At 43.1% G+C, this 16,444-nt stretch overlaps 1 protein-coding gene across 1 annotated transcript; it reads right to left on the bottom strand.

Annotated features, from left to right (window-relative positions):
* Positions 1–410: 410 nt before the first annotated feature.
* LOC132971820 (interferon-induced protein with tetratricopeptide repeats 1-like) lies at positions 411–10,631 on the bottom strand. The gene is made up of 2 exons (XM_061034602.1): positions 10,432–10,631; positions 411–1,746 (listed from the first exon to the last, which is right to left on the bottom strand). Exons 1-2 carry the CDS (start codon positions 10,434–10,436, stop codon positions 468–470), a joined length of 1,284 nt encoding a protein of 427 aa, XP_060890585.1. The 5' UTR covers positions 10,437–10,631; the 3' UTR covers positions 411–467.
* Positions 10,632–16,444: the final 5,813 nt, after the last annotated feature.

Raw genomic sequence — 16,444 nt, 5'->3', positions numbered from 1 at the left:
AAGGCAGACTCAGAGGGCAGAACAAACACCTAGCTGTGGGAGTGTCACCCACCTGGGGGAGGGGCTACTGCCCTTTGTGATGTCATGAAGGGAACTCCATCCTGAATTAGTAAGTCGTTCCCAACTCTCTCTCTCTCTCTCTCTCTCTGGTTTCTAACTCTATCCACTATCCTATCTCTAAATAAATGAATAAAAGCCCCAAAATAAAAATAATTAAGAAAATAATAAAAATAAACCTTCCTTTAATTTATTTCAAATAGTTTTGAATGACAAGAAATTAGTGTTCAGTTAGTTTTTATCCTTATTTTTTGGACGCCCTGGCAGAATTGGCCCCCCTCCTGTTTTTTCATTCTTCTTCTGTTGCTCTTTATTACCACATGAAAGCAAAACACCTTCGTAGAAATTAGATGTTGTTTTTTTTTTTTTGCTTGGACATAATTGTTCCCCCTAAATTTGCCTCCCTATCTTTACTGCATTGGCTCTTGCAGGTTTCTGAGAAACTCTTTTATTTCTCTGTCTTTATTCTTCTCCAGGATTCTGATGCTGTTCTTACGGAAGGAAGATATTTCTGGTATTGCTGCTGCCTTCATGTGATACTGTGTCGACCTGTGGGAGTCATTTTGATTAAAGTATAAATGCCTTGCATATATGTTGTAAAGCATCTGTTTGTCTTCAGGTTCTGCTGGTTCATTTTTGAGCAGTTTCTGAAATATCTGCTCAGCTTTGGCCTTGCTGTGACGTGACTTTGCATAGATAGTTGCGAGGTCTATTTCCTTTTTGAGTGAAGAGTGAGGGTAAAGAGAGATCAGCTCCTCGTGGAGAGCGATTGCTTTGTCCATCATGCTTTGTTCTGGGGAACTACTGCTTTTATAAACGATCCTCCATCTGTAGCAGAGTGCAACAAATCTCTTCAGATAACGCACATCTGGATCTTCTTTCTGAACTTTCTCTGCCAAAACAATGGCGTCATCAACTGATATGTGGTCTGTGTAAAGGTTTAGTAAGGTCCACATGCCACTGCCACTGCAGCACAGAGTGCTCACATTTCCAGCCAACTCACGGACTTCATCCCGAATGTTTTCTCCTTCATTAGCCCGTTGTTCAAGGTAGAGCGCAACGAGGTACAAGTTCTCTGGATCCCGTTCCTTGGCTTGTCTCATTTTCTCCAACAGGTCAGGGTCCAGCCTTGGGTCACTGAAGTTTTGGGCGTTCTTTAACCATATGACATAGCTGGTGTTCCAATCCACCATGTCCGGCTGCATCCTGGCAGCTTTCTCGTAGTAATCAACCACCAGATTCATGTCCTCTCCGAAGAACATCAGGGTCCAGGCCTTTTCAGCGTAGATCTCTGCATGGAGGTCGTCCTGGGATGAAGATGGGTATTTTTCCATCAGGGCATCAACCTTTGACAGGTAAGCCTGACTCTCCTCTTGATCTCCCAGGTGGTGGTGCAGCCAGGCCAGGTTCCCGTAGTTCACCACTAACCAAGGACCCTCATCTGCATCTCTCAGCTTGTTGAGGGTCTCTGCAGCCTTCTGGAACAAACTCTTAGCCTCTTCATTTAACCCCAGCTTATACTGAATGAACCCCCACATGTTGTAAATGTGGCCCAGCCATCGATTTCCCTTCTTTGTGCTGAAGTCCTCCATCTTGTCTGTGAGACGTAAAAGTTTCGGCCTGCTGCGGTCCAGGTTCCAGGTGAAGTGGCACTGCAGGGACTCCAGTGTGGTTTGACTCTGAGCAGCACTGATGGAGAATAAAAAACAAACATTTAAACACATCAGCAGCTAGTTTTGACTCTTGTGTTCTTGTTTGTTACGTCTCGTCTCGCCGTGTCTCCTCTACTCTTCTAAACCTGAGCTGTCAATCGCCTTTATTACCCTATTATATAGTCAGATAATTAAGTAAACTTCTCAGATAAATAAAAAACAGACTAAATTATTTGGTGGACATCACTGCATGGGCTCAGGAACACTTCCAGGAGACATAGTCTGTGAACACAGCTCATCTCTGGATTCACAATGTTAGCTGAAACCCTACCATGTGTAGGGTTGCCACCTTCCAAGCAGAAAAATAAGGGACACCCGGCAGCGGGGTGCAACTCAGTAGGGGCCTGACCACCACTGGCCCAACAGTGGGGTGGGGCACCAGTTGTGGTGAATCATGATTTAAAACGTGGTTTTAATGAAGTAATAAGAGTCATACTTAAATTATAATTATTAATTAACACTTTTTTTTTCTGAAATAATTTACAAAAACGCAAAACTTCAGTGTAAAGGCAGATACAGTAATGTATGCACAATGAAATGCACCTAACACGACTTCAGCAGATGATTACTACTAGCTATTTAATTTACAACTGAACTTAAAGTTCAAATAAAGTTATTAACTTAACATTAATTCATTAACAGAGTATTATTGAAGTGCTTTTGACACTGCTGTAACATAGAGAGGAGGATGACAGATTTTTTATTAAATAAACAGTAAGAATTTAATAGTATTTTCATTCATTCATTCTGTCCTTCTGTCTTTCGTTTTTGTTGTTTTCTCATGAAATCATGAATGATACTATTAATATGGTTTTGAACTATTTTCTTATTGTATTAATTAAGTGTCTACTGTCGATATATTGATGTTGTATTGATGATATCTCGCCCAGGTCATACTGTGAATACAGATTTGGCTAAAATAAATGTCATCTTTTTTTTTTTGTACCGAAAAATATTCACACTATCCAAACTATACTGGAATAACCTATCTATAAACATGGGAGAAAATATATTAAGTAGGCCTACAATAGTTTCCTTTACATTATATTCATTTTCACTGACACTGTCAAGCCAGTCATTACTTTCTACTCACGTCTGTATTTCTGCATCCGTTTACGTTTTAATGGTGCACGGTGCGGGTATCAGAGACACCTGGGCCCTTTCCGAATATCCACAGTTCAGTACGCAGTATGTACTTTTCAGCAGGGAGTTTCAGTATACTGAACTTTCGTGGTCATTCAGTAGGCATTTTTGGGGTCTGCGCAGTATACTGAACATTTCAGTATGGATACTAACTTCCGGGTTTCATGCAGTATGGATCGGATGCGTGCTTTCAGGAAATGAATTGTATACTAACTCCCACAATGCTGTGCGAAATTAAACGTAAATCGTTACTTCACGTCCGCCTCCAAATCAAAACAAACGAGCGTGGATTAATTGAATAAATATAGTCGAGTTAAAATCCCGACTGAAATCACTACTTTTAATTAACAACAGAAAATAAAACAAATGTCTGCATTATTATAAACCCTTTCTCCCTCTATTTAAATAATGATGTCACTATTTAAATGCATCTTTATTGGTTTATTTTATATTCTGTATATTACTGTCTTTCATTTGTACTTTTCATTATGTACTGTGTGTTATTTAGTTATTTAATCTGCCTTTTACTTGATTTACATTGTGATATTGTTTTTTGTTTACCTGACTGTATATGAGCATTACTCTTCTTGAATAAAGATAAACAAAAAAAAAAAAAAAAAAAAAAACGGGTGAATGCGGCCTGTTCGGGAAACGTAAATGACGTCACTTCCATACTGAATGAATCAGACGAAGTAGGAACAAATATCTGCCTACTGTGTGTGCATACTGAATAGAAGGTACTAACAGTATGCAGCACGGATAGTATGTACTGCATACTGCCTACTGCCTACTGAAAGATTGAGTATGTACTTGAGCGGGAACTAGCCGGCTGAATCGGGCTGAATGATGCTGAGTTCAAGGCATCTTGGAAATACGGGACAAACCGCGTCTCGTATTGATTCAAAACGGGACGCAATATCAAAGTGTAAAATACGGGACGATTCCGTATTTTAAGGGACGGGTGGCGACCCTAACCATGTGTCATGATTTGGTTTTGTATTTGAGTTTCCGTGTTTTATCCCAGTGTTGCTGGTTTTTCCCTTGTGTGTCTCCTAGTTTTGTCTTCAGTGTTTTCTGTTTTATTTTGTCATTTATTATCCTCGTGTATCTCTGTGTTCTAATGTGTTTTGTTAGATTTCTTGAGTTCTGTGTGTCTTTAGTGTTTCATGATTTAGTTTGTAGTTGTCCTCAGTGTTTCTTGTATTCCTGCCTCTGTGTGTTTCCCAGTGTGTTTGCCCTGATTGTCTTCACCTGTGTCATTAGTCTCACCTGTGTCTGATTACCCCATGTCTATTTAGTCTCTGTGTTTCTTCCCTTCTGTGGCAGTTCGTTGTATGTGTTTGTCGGTGCGTATGTTATGTCAGTGTACCGGTGGCTCCCTGTTTTTGAGCCCTGTGTTTTTGTTGAACTTGTTGAAGTAAGTTTTTGTTTGGCTTTTTGTTAAAATAAATAGTTTAGTTAATTCTGCACTTGGGTCCACACCTCCTTGTTTTTCAATTGTGACACCATGCAAAGCGCAAGCTGTATATAAACCAGATCCAGAAACATTGCTGGCTCTCCTTGGGCCTGAGGTCGTTTAAAATGGACTAAGTCGAAGTGGAACACTGTCCTGAGGTCTGACAATTTGAAATCTTTTTAGAAAAAATGGACGCTGCATCCTCCGGGGCTAAAGAGGAGAGGGACCATCTGGCTTGTTATCAGCGCTCAGATTAAAAAAAAAAACAGCACCTGTGATGGTATGGGGGTGCATGGGTAAACTGCACATCTGTCAATGCTCCATTAATGCTGAACCATACATACAGGTTTTGGAGCAACATATGCTACCAAATAGAAAACCTCTTTTCTGGGAAGGCCTTGTTTATTGCAGCAGCATAATGTCAAACCACATTCTGCACAGTGACAACAGAATGGCACATAAGTCAAAAGCCTCATTTCCACCTAGCGGTCCGGTCAGAGGTCTGCACCTCCAAGGTCGCCCATGGGGGCCAAAAATCCAAAACAGCATTGAAATAACTCTCGAAATCTGCAGGATATTTAATCTTGCCGCGTTTTCTGTTTGTCCTTTATTACTGCTGTCAGACGGAAAGTGACGGTTCTTTTAACCAATCAACGGACTGCGGTTTGTCTCGCTCCAACCTTCAGGGTCGGATTGGTACACTTGGCACCTAATGTGGATCTAATGTGTTTGGATTAAATCTTTTATTGGATGTAAACTGTTGGGACTCAGTTTGATGGATTATTATGATCAGGAGAGTTCAGTAAACCTTCAAACGGTTAAAAGGTGTTGTTTGTTTGTCGGTGGTCTGACAGATGGGTAGATTGTGACTGCTGTTGTGGTCTGACCTGCACACACTGGGCCGTTTGAGTAACAGGGTCAAATATGCTGGTGCATGACCGTTTATGTTTTCATAATTACACAAAATTACCTGGCAATTGTCTGTTTTGTCTTATTTTGTAGTCTGCAGCCCCTTCTTTCTTGACAACAACACAGAGTTCAGACCAGGAGGCAGAGCTGCAGTCTTAAACGCTTCTCTGCGCCTCCCTTAGATCTCTCTCCCAGTCACTATAGCTGTAATTCGAACTGTAGTTATACTACAGGTACTGTGTTTTTATAAGTCATCCAAACGTAGAAAAAAAAGGCGTAAATCGTCAAAATCTCATTAGAATCAAAACTACGAATACGATTTTGCAAAAAAATCAGAATATTCACTGCAGACTTTTGAACATTAGTCCTTAGCATCCAAATCTCGTTTAGTGAATGATCTGATATCAGATCAGCATATTGATTTACTTTGTTTGACTGAAACCTGGCTGTGTCGAGATGAATTCAAATTCAATTCAAATTCGAATTCAAAAAACTTTATTTGTCCCCGGGGGGCAATTCAAAGGCACACAGAGCAATGAATTAACAACAGTGCAAGTAAACAAAACATTTTAACCTAAATATAAAGTGTCAATTTAAATACAACTTAAACTTAACTTAAAAATACAAAATATAAAACAGTAGATATAAGTGGACAGTGATCGGACTAACAGATGTAAACAGACCTATGTGCAGTAAACGAGAAATAAATATATATATACAGAGCTATGTGCAAGTAGGCAAATACTAGATGATAAGTTATTAAGGTGCATGGTGAATAATAATGGAACAACAGAACTAATATATACAATATAACTGTAAGGTAAAAATGAGATAAATAAAGTGACCGTAGTGCGCTGATGGATAAGAACAACAGGAATAAATTAACCAGAACTGTATGAATACTGATATAAGATGGATAGAATAAAGTGATGTAATGCATGAGACCAGATAAAGCAGAGGCAGTTAAGGTGCACGGCAAATATAAAGGAAGTAAAAAAGCAAAGTTCACGGCTGAGAGTCTGCATTGGGTGAGAGGTGTTGGTGTCTGTTGGGGGGTTAGGAGTTGAGGAGCTGGACAGCCCTGGGAACAAAGGTTGCTCTTCTCCTCTGTGTCCTGCAGCAGGGACGGCGAAGCTGGCGTCCTGAGGGGAGCCACTCAAACGCTGACTATCTGTAAATCTCAGTCACTAACCACCTACTTTCCTGGGAGCTCTTGAGCTCTCTTAGGCTCCTCGAGATCGTTGGTTGACGGCCTGCCAGAACAACCCTCCCCCCCACCGGATTGTTGATGGACGGCCTGCCAGAACAACCCCCCTCCCCACCGGATTGTTGATGGACGGCTTGCCTCCCCCCACCCCCTTGCTCCCTATCCCTCTTCCTGCATCTTATCCCATCTCTCCCCCTATCCCCTTCCAAGCAGTCTAGGCCTGTGAAGGCTGTTTCGTCATGAGCCGGGGATCCGGCCAAAGATTTCTGCCTTTTAATAAGACAGTTTTTTCTTACTACTGTAACTTTTGCTGCTTTGCTAAAGTGCTCATGATGGATAGGCCGGATCTTTGTAACATAGCAATAAGTAAGGTCTTTTTACCTGCTCTTTTGTAATGTTAAAAGACAAAGAGTAAGGTATTTTACCTGCTTTTTGTAAAGTGTCTCGAGATAACACTTGTTATGAGTTGACGCTATACAAATAAAAATTGATTGACTGATTGATTGATTCTTTGGTTAGTATTATGTATCCGTTTTGCCCCCTCCCCTCTGCCCTTTTGTACAATTTCCAGTGGGAGAGGTGGGTGTCCATTGTTTTGCCTAAGTGAGAGAAACAATTAAACAAGTCATCATAGAATAAATTGTTATTCCAAGTCTAGAAGACAAACAGTTTAATGACGTGGTTAATCTCTTATGTTGCAAAAACAACTACAAAACATTTGACGATTAGTCGACGATGTAAATCCGTTGGGGGGACAGGCCTACTGCAGAGTGGTAAACATGACCCTGTCACAACTTTTTTTAAATGTGTTACTGGCATAAAATATAAAATGGGCACATCATACTTTTCCAAAAAACATTGAAATGTCTCAGTTTCAACAGTTGTCTGTGTTATTTTCAATTCATAAATTTTTATCTTATCATTTTACACAACGTCCGACTTCTATTGAACCATCAATCAATCAATCAACTTTTATTTGTATAGCGTCAACTCATAACAAGTGTTATCTCGAGACACTTTACAAGAAGCAGATAAAATACCTTACTCATTGTCTGTTAACATTACAAAAGAGCAGGTAAAAGACCTTACTCATTGTTATGTTACAAAAAGCAGGTAAAAAGATCCAGCCTATCCATCATGAGCACTTGTGGGGTTGTTTGTTCTTACCATATACTTCCTGTGCAGAGGTTTACGCAGAGGCCTCTGGTAAACAGGATATGGGCTTGGTGCGATCTGAACAGCGATATTTCAGCAACTGTCGCAGTTTTATTTTAACACATGAGCACAATACATTTTCCATTACACATTCCACCTCTTCAATAAAACCCCCCAGAAAAATCAGTCGTAATGATGATTACTTAAAAGGAAACACAAATTAAAATCATCCCTCACCCTGCACACTCAAAAAGACCACATCATCACCTCAAACTGGCCTTTGAATACTCGCTCTCTCAACAATAAAAGCCTCATTCTCCATGACTTCATAACCGACACCAATAATGGACTCCCTTTTTCTCACCGAAACCTGGCAAAATGCCATGGACTATTCCTCACTAAACTAAACCACAAACACAGGATACACATACATCGACAAACCCCGTCCCGATGGACAGGGTGGTGGTGTTGCTGCTGTTTACAGGAAGAACATTCAAACTAGCACCATTCCCAACCCTGCAGTTGACTCCTTTGAACACATTGTTTTCAAACTCTCTGGTCCTACTCCCCTGGTCACTGCTGTAATCTATCGCCCCCCCGAAACCAAACCCTTCTTTTTTCAGTTATTTATGACTTTCTTACCCAACTCTGCTCAATTTCAACTTCTGTTTTGCTCCTTGGGGATTTTGACTTCCACATCAATGACAAATAGACTGCGAAATAATTCCTGGACCTACTTCACTGCCTCAACTTTCACAACAGACACATTCTGGACTGGACACAATCCATCAACTGTCAAGTCTCAACCTCAACATCTCCAACCATCTGGTTATAAACATGGACATTGACATCCCTCTTCCCACTCCAAAGCTAAAACAAAAAATCTCCTTCAGAAACGTAAATTCAGTCGACCCCTCAGCTTTATCAGCCTCTATAACCAGCAAAATCCCCCCCCTCCCTCTGAACTCATCACTTACTATAACAACACACTCTCCTTCTGTCTAGATCAACTGGCTAAACTTAAAACTAAAACTCTCTCATTCACACACTTTGCACCCTGATACACTCTCAAACTCCATAAAATGAAATCCCACAAACGCCAGCTGACTACCTCAGACAATACAAAGAAGCTCTCAGCGCAGCCCGGTCCACCTATTACTCACACCTAATCCACTCAGGCTCATCCAACCCCAAGGCTCTCTTCTCTGCAATAAACAAACTCTTCAAGCCCAGTGACAACACCTCTTCCTCCTTCACAGTTGACAAATGCGATGCTTTTCTTTTATTATTCCAATCCAAAACTGACACCATTTACAGCAGCTTCAACACTCTCACTGTCCCCTCTTCATCCCTACCCGCATCCCCCCGCCTCATCACCCAACCTCTGTGTCAGTTCTCCCCTGTGTCCCCAAATGAGCTATCCATCATCACCACTAGCATTTACCACCACTAAGTCCTCCACCAGTACTCTCGACCCCATCCCATCAAGTCTTGTCAAAAACGATCTCCCGGCCATCTCGCCACTCATAACCTCAATCATCAACTCCTCCCTCTGCTCTTGTTCAGTACCCAAAACACCCAAACTGGCAGACGTCAACCCCATCCTCAAGAAACCTGGACTCAAAACCGACAGCATGTGAAACTTCCGCCCCATCTCCAACCTCTGCTTTCTGTCAAAAATACTGGAACGTGTTGTCTCCTACCCAGATCAAATCCCACCTCTCCTCCAATAACCTGTTTGAACCATTCCAGTCAGGCTTCCCAGCACAGCACAGAAACAGCTCTCCTCAAAGTCACCAACGACCTCCTCAACATCCTCAACATCCTCGGCCTCACTGCAGCCCCTGACACCATCAGCCACAGTATTCTTCTATCCAGCTTAGAACACTCACTCAACATCACTGGCACTGCTCTTTCCTGGTTAAAATCCTACCTCACCGACAGACAACAGTTTATCAAAATCCATCTTTAACTTGTTTTTATTAATATTAGCTTAATGTGATACACCTGATACCCTTCTGTTTCTAAAGATGATCATCCAAAGTCCTTAATAAACTCCAAAACATCTAGGACTCTGCCCCACTCTGCCCCTTCTCACCCACACCCGATCCAGTGAACACATCGCCCCTGTCCTACATATCTCCACTGGGTCCCTGTCCTGTACCGTATCCAATTCAAAATCCTTCTCCTTACACATAAAGCCCTTAACCACCAGGCCCCCTCATACCTCACAGCTCACCCTCACACTCCTGCACGCAGCCTCCATTCTTTAAAAGCCAACCTCCTGTCTCCCCCACTTAGAACCAAGCGACGAACCCGGGGGGACAGAGCCATAGCTGCCCCCCTCCCTCTGGAAACTCACTCCCTACACACATTCAACACTGCACTGACCCTTCTACATTCAAATCACTGATCAAAACTCACCTCTCCAAACAAGCTTTTAATCTATGATTGTGATGTGTGTTCTGTTTATCTGTAGCTGCACCTTTATGTTGTTTTATTTATGATTTGTGTGTAATGTTGTAATGTCTCTTAGTCTGTCCTTACTGTTCTGATCCTTCTGTCTTTTTAACAAATGTACAGTGTCTTGAAATTGAAACTCATAAATATAATGTATTATTATTATTTTACCCCAGACAAACAAAAAGTCACAAAAGCAACAAAGTGAGAAAAGTAAACGTGTGAAACACTAAAATAATGAAGCTGAAGGGGAAGAAAAAGACAAATAGGAAAGAGTTTGGAATTAATAAATTAGAAACATGTAAACATTCGTATGCAAGTCAGATACTCACCTCATCTTTCTGCTGTTTCTTCCTCTCAGATGTTTCCTCTTGAAGTTGCTCTCTGGTTACAGTCGCTCCAGGTTCAGCTCTCTAGTGTGGATGACGTGATGTGCAGTAGCAGCTTTAAATGTCCATGATAGAGGCGTGGCACTTTCCTTATCAGCAGGATGTTATGTGACTTTCCTTTCCTTTCTTAAAAATTAAAAATCAAAGCCTCAATATGTTGTCAGTTTTGGTTTGCTTTGGCGCCATCTGGAGGTCTCTGAGTGCAACTGCAGTGTCATAAAAACGGTCACGCCTCCCCCTCTGACACCACGTGCATTTGTTGACAAACAAAGGGTGAGGAAGCCGGCAGAGACGCTGTGAGAAGATGAGGAACCACGCAGACTCAAAAGGTACAGTAATATTACCAGATTTTGATGGAGCCTGAGTGTCTGCAGCCCGTTGTCCAGTTTGTTTATTCAACTGTTACCATGACAACTATAGGTCGTGGGTAAATGGCTACATAGATCGGTTTGTAAGGTTACAAACTTTTTGGAGACAAAAGTAAAGCTGCTAAACGTGAGACAATGATGACGTCACCGGTAATGATGCAGCTGAATCTGTAATAAATGATGTCTGCAGGGATGTTCATTCTGCCGTATTACAGACTTGTTAGGCAGTAGTATAACCAGTTTGCAACCCTATGTAGAAAGTTACGTTATATAACGGTCTGTTTGTGCATTGCTGATGTAACCCCGTGTGTTCTGGCTCTGTATTTACAGACAAATTAACAGAAACCGATGAATTGTGTTGTGAGCCGGGATCAAACATCTCCCCTGATAAAAGAAAAAACGCGTGATTTAGGAGAGACTACGGGGTTTCCTATTGCGCGAGACGCTAGCTTAACATTCAGTACATTAGCCATTAACATTCACAACTAATGAATAACTTTATGAATATTATTCAAAACTCTGCAGAACTGATACGGGATGAGTCGAATATGATCAGTAACTGAAAACCACAGTTTGATTTCATCTAAACAACTAAAAATATACTTTAAAATGTGTTTATCGACGGAGCGTGAATCATCATTAACCTACTGCCGACCAAGCTGTCAACGGCTCTGACCACATTCCTCCGTCATCGTACACACTGTGGCAATTCTAGAGTCTCTTGGGGATTATTCCTCTTCATTTTACTTAGTTGACTTTCAGAAACAAATTTTGGTTTTCAAAGCAATAATGGATGTGACACTTAGCAGGGCAACAACAGTGAGTGCTGTCAGATGGGGCCCCCTGAGGGAGGTTTCCTACTGTCATTTTCGGCCACTGCTTTGGTTTACATTTGTGAGCCCTGAGGGGCCCCAAGCAGTTGGGGTACACAAACACACACACACACACACACACACACACACCGAGTCCAGAATAAACATTCAGGAGAATAATGTAAAACTCAAAACAAGATATACAATGAAAAACAAGTGTTTTGGGGAAATTCATATGCTGTCAATATCAACCTGTTGCACTGACAGAGTATGAGGTTTTTGTTTTTCAACATCGGTTTTCCTTTTATTCCAGGATTCAGCCCAAATCAATTGTATATATACAATACAATACAATATATAATTGTATTGTTTAAAAATGATTGTATATGTATAATGGCTGAATAAAATACTCATACATACATGATCAGTTTGCCAGCGTGCGTGTGTTTGGAGAGGAGAGCGGCAGATTATAAATTCACCGTACTCTGCAACATGATGATGAATCAGTTTATGGACGCCGTCTTGTAATACTCTTAGTTTACCAGCAGATGGCGCCTGTGCTACTTGTAAACCCAGGCAGTAAAGTGTATGTGAAGTTGTTAATCTGTCTAAAGAGCTAATTTCTTCCAGTGGTGTTTGTTGAACTCGAATATAAGATAAAATAAGATAATCCTTTATTTATCCCACAACGGGGAAATTTACAGTGTTACAGCAGCAAAGAGCAAAGATTGCAAACAAAAAGTGAACACAGTACAATTTAAATATAAAAAGAAAAAATTAAGAATGTACAAAAAAATAGATACTAAAAAATAGATTTAAAAGATAAAAAATAGATCAGCTATTTGACAAAAGTGTAGTCTGTAATATTCAGTGTAACACAGACACAGCACAGTGGTTTGATAAACATAATATAACATTAATATAACATTATTATTGCACAAAGTCAGAGTGAATTGTCCAGTTGTGTGTGTGTTTTGTGATCTACTGGGAGCAGGCTTGGTTAAACAGTCTGACTGCAGCAGGAAGGAAGGACCTGCGGTATCTCTCCTTCTGACACCGCGGGTGGCGAAGCCTGCCGCTGAAGGAGCTGCCCAGAGCTGTTACAGTTCCATGCAGGGGGTGGGAAACGTTCTCCATCAGGGTTGATAGCTTTGCCATCATCCTTCTGTCTCCCACCACCTCAACAGGGTCCAGGGGGCAGCCCAGGACAGAGCTGGCCTTCTTCACCAGTTTGTTTAGTCTGTTCCTGTCTGCAGCATTAGTGCTGCTGCTCCAGCAGACCACTCCGTACAGGATGGCTGATGCCACCACAGAGTCATAAAAAGTCCTCAGGAGTGCTCCCTGCACACCGAAGGACCTGAGTCTCCTCAGAAAATGAAGTCTGCTCTGGCCTTTCTTGTAGAGAGCTTGTGTGTTATTAGTCCAGTCCAGCTTATTGTTCAGGTGAACACCCAGGTACTTACTGTATAAGAATCCACTATGTCAATGTCCTTTCCCTGGATGTTCACTGGTGTGAAGTGAGAAGTGGGTCTGCGCCTGCGGAAGTCCACCACATGCTCTTTGGTTTTACCCGCGTTGATCTGGAGGCAGTTCCGCTGGCACCAGTCCACAAAGTCCAGGTTGAGTTCTCTGTACTCCCCCTCGTCCCCATCAGTGATGAGGCCGACAATGGCAGAGTCATCAGAGAACTTCTGCAGGTGACAGTTAGGTGTCTTATGGGAGAAGTCTGCAGTGTACAGGGTGAAAAGGAAGGGAGCCAAGACGGCCCCCTGTGGGGCCCCTGTGCAGCAGATGACCCGGTCAGACACACAGTTCCGTGTCCTCACAAACTGTGGCCGGTTGGTCAGATAGTCCAGCAGCCAGGATGTGAGGTGCAGGTCGACTCCTGTGTGTTCCAGCTTGTCCCTCAGAAGCATGGGCTGTATGGTGTTGAAAGCACTGGAGAAATCATAGAACATGATCCTCACAGTGCTCCCAGCCCTCTCCAGGTGTGAGAGAGATGTCTGCGTGAGGTAGATGACAGCATCATCCACCCCGATGCCTGGCTGATAGGCGAACTGCAGTGGGTCCATTGATGAGCTCACCAGGGGGCGCAGATGGTGAAGGACCAACCTCTCCAAGGTCTTCATCAGGTGTGACGTCAGTGCCACTGGCCTGTCGTGGTTGAAGTCCTTGGGGCGGGAGATCTTTGGCACCGGTACCACGCAGGATGTCTTCCAGAGCTCTGGTACTCTCCCCAGTTTCAGGCTCAAGTTGTACATGTGCTCCATAACCCCACAGAGCTGGTCTGCACAGGATTTGAGGAGCCTGGAGCTGATGCCGTCCGGACCAACTGCTTTTCTGACCTTCAGCTTCCTCAGTTCTCTGTTCACCTGGGCTGTTGTGAGTGACAGGCTGGAGCAGGGGGGCTGTGTGCTGGAAGGTGTGGGGGTGGGGATGGGGTTGATGATGGGGGGAGCAGAGAGTGATGTGCAGGGGGGTGAGGTGGGGGTTGTGCAGTCAGCAGCGGGGGCAGACGGTGGTCGTTGCAGCAGAGTGGAATGGGTAGGGGGAGGGGTGGATGGCTGTTCAAATCTGTTAAAGAAAGTGTTCAGGTCATTCACCCACTCCTGATCCCTAACCAGTTCAGTGTTGGAGTCCTTGTGACCTGAAATGGTTTTCAGGCCCTTCCAGACTCCGCTGACATTCTTCTGCTGCAGCTGTTCCTCCATCTTCCTCCTGTAGATGCGTTTCCCCTCCCTGATCTTCCTCCTCAGCTCTCTCTGCACAGTCTTCATCTCCTCCTTGTCTCCTGACCTAAAAGCCCTCTTTTTGTCCTTGAGGAGGACCTTTATTTCAGGAGTAATCCACGGTTTGCTGTTGGCAAAACAACGTACAGTCCTGGTGGGTACGGTGTGATCCACACAGAAATTAATATAGTCTGTAATGCAGTGTGTGAGACTGTCAATGTTCTCCCCATGGTCATCACAGAACACTTCCCACGCAGTTGTCTCAAAACAGTCCTTAAGAGCCTCTTCCGTCTCATCGGACCATCTTTTAACAGTGCGGGTGACAGCTGGTTGTCTGTGTACCAGAGCTTTGTACACAGGCAGGAGGTACACCAGGTTGTGATCTGATCTTCCAAGGGGAGGGAGAGGAGATGAGGTGTATGCCTCCTTGGTGTTGGCATAGAAAAGGTCCAGTATTTTATTGTCTCTGGTGTGGCAGGTGACATATTGTGTGAAGGTGGTCAGGGTAGAGGAAGGAGAGGCATGATTAAAGTCCCCAGTAATGAGGAAGAGGGCCTGTGGGTGCTGTGTCTGCAGCCTGTTTGTTAATGAGTGCAGGACATCACACGCCGAGCTGGCATTAGCAGAGGGGGGAACATACGCAGCTATCGCTATAACATGCGAGAATTCCCGCGGCAGATAGTAAGGTCTCATGCTAACAGCTAGCAGTTCAATGTCCTTACTGCAGTGTTGTTCTTTGATAGTGATGTGCCCCGGATTACACCATCTATCGTTCACAAACACCGCCAGCCCTCCTACCTTCCTCTTACCGCTCTCCTTTGTCCTGTCAGCCCACATCAGCTGAAAACCATCCAGCTTAGCATTTGAGTCCGGTGTTAGCTCCGTTAGCCAGGTCTCCGTGAACAGCATTAGGCTACATTCCCCATATTCCCTCTGATGCCGGGTTAGCACCGCTAGCTCGTCCATCTTATTGGGAAGAGATCTTACATTCCCGGTGATGACCGAGGGAAGGACGGGTTTGAAACGTCTCCTCTTGTTCACTTTACCCCGGCGTGGCAACCCCGTCTCCGTCTCCGTCTCCTCAGCTCGCGGGGAACATCGGGTCTTTCGCCAGTTAGCTTCGCAGTGCTACGGAGGGCTAACAGCTGATCGCAGGTGTAAACAATAGAGCCACTGCTACACGAGACCTCCGCGGTCCAAGATGTAAACAGTAGGTTGAAAAACCAGAAATACCAGTGCAAACTCAACAAGAGTTGTGTCCATCTTGTGGTAGTGGATTATGGAAGTAATAAACAAAAATAAGCTAGAAAAAAGTAAGAAAAAATAAGGAAAAAACCCTGGAGCTGCTGTAACATGCGACCACTCGTGCGGCGCTCGTAAGCCGCTGCTACTATTCAATATAGAATATTTCTGCCAAATAACTTACTCTAATAATTATAAGGAATATATTATGTTAGAAATGAGTGTTAGTTTTCTATTTAATCTTTGTGCTGGATGTGAACATTGTTATTCATGTCATGTTTGTGACCCTGTATAAACCAGCTCTCTCAGAACGCTCCGTTTTGGTGTGTGTGTCTCTTTAAATGCAATGAGCCCCCCTGAGTTTTCCAGGTAGACATCACTCCTCTGTAGAGAGAATAAAAATGGAGGACCTGCGCAAAAGTTTTGCTCTAGGCTGGGGGTGGAGTCCATGGGTGGAGATACCAGGGGGGGAGGGGAGGGTAATTTTCTAACCAGAATCCCACTGTGACATCACAAGGAGAGCACATTTGAAACAGAGCATTTTTCTCTCTGTTGTAAGACTTATGCAGACCTCAAACAAAGGACTGGATGGGTTTATCAGGTTACCCAAATATATGTTCAGAAACACTAAAAGTGGATTTTTAATAATATGTCCCCTTCAAGATTTTAAAAATCGTTTAGTGTGATAGGCTTTAGCAGAATTAGGACGCTTATGATCTGACGAGGCTTAAATTTCTAGCGCCGTCCTCCCGATAGTTTAGAACTGAAGAAGGTGAAACCACTGAAACAAACAACTTCAAGACGA

The sequence above is a fragment of the Labrus mixtus genome, chromosome 3 (assembly GCF_963584025.1).
Source record: "Labrus mixtus chromosome 3, fLabMix1.1, whole genome shotgun sequence".
Classification (NCBI taxonomy): domain Eukaryota; kingdom Metazoa; phylum Chordata; class Actinopteri; order Labriformes; family Labridae; genus Labrus; species Labrus mixtus.
Note: the sequence above shows the minus strand (reverse complement) of the source record. Positions and strands in the feature narration are given on the sequence as shown.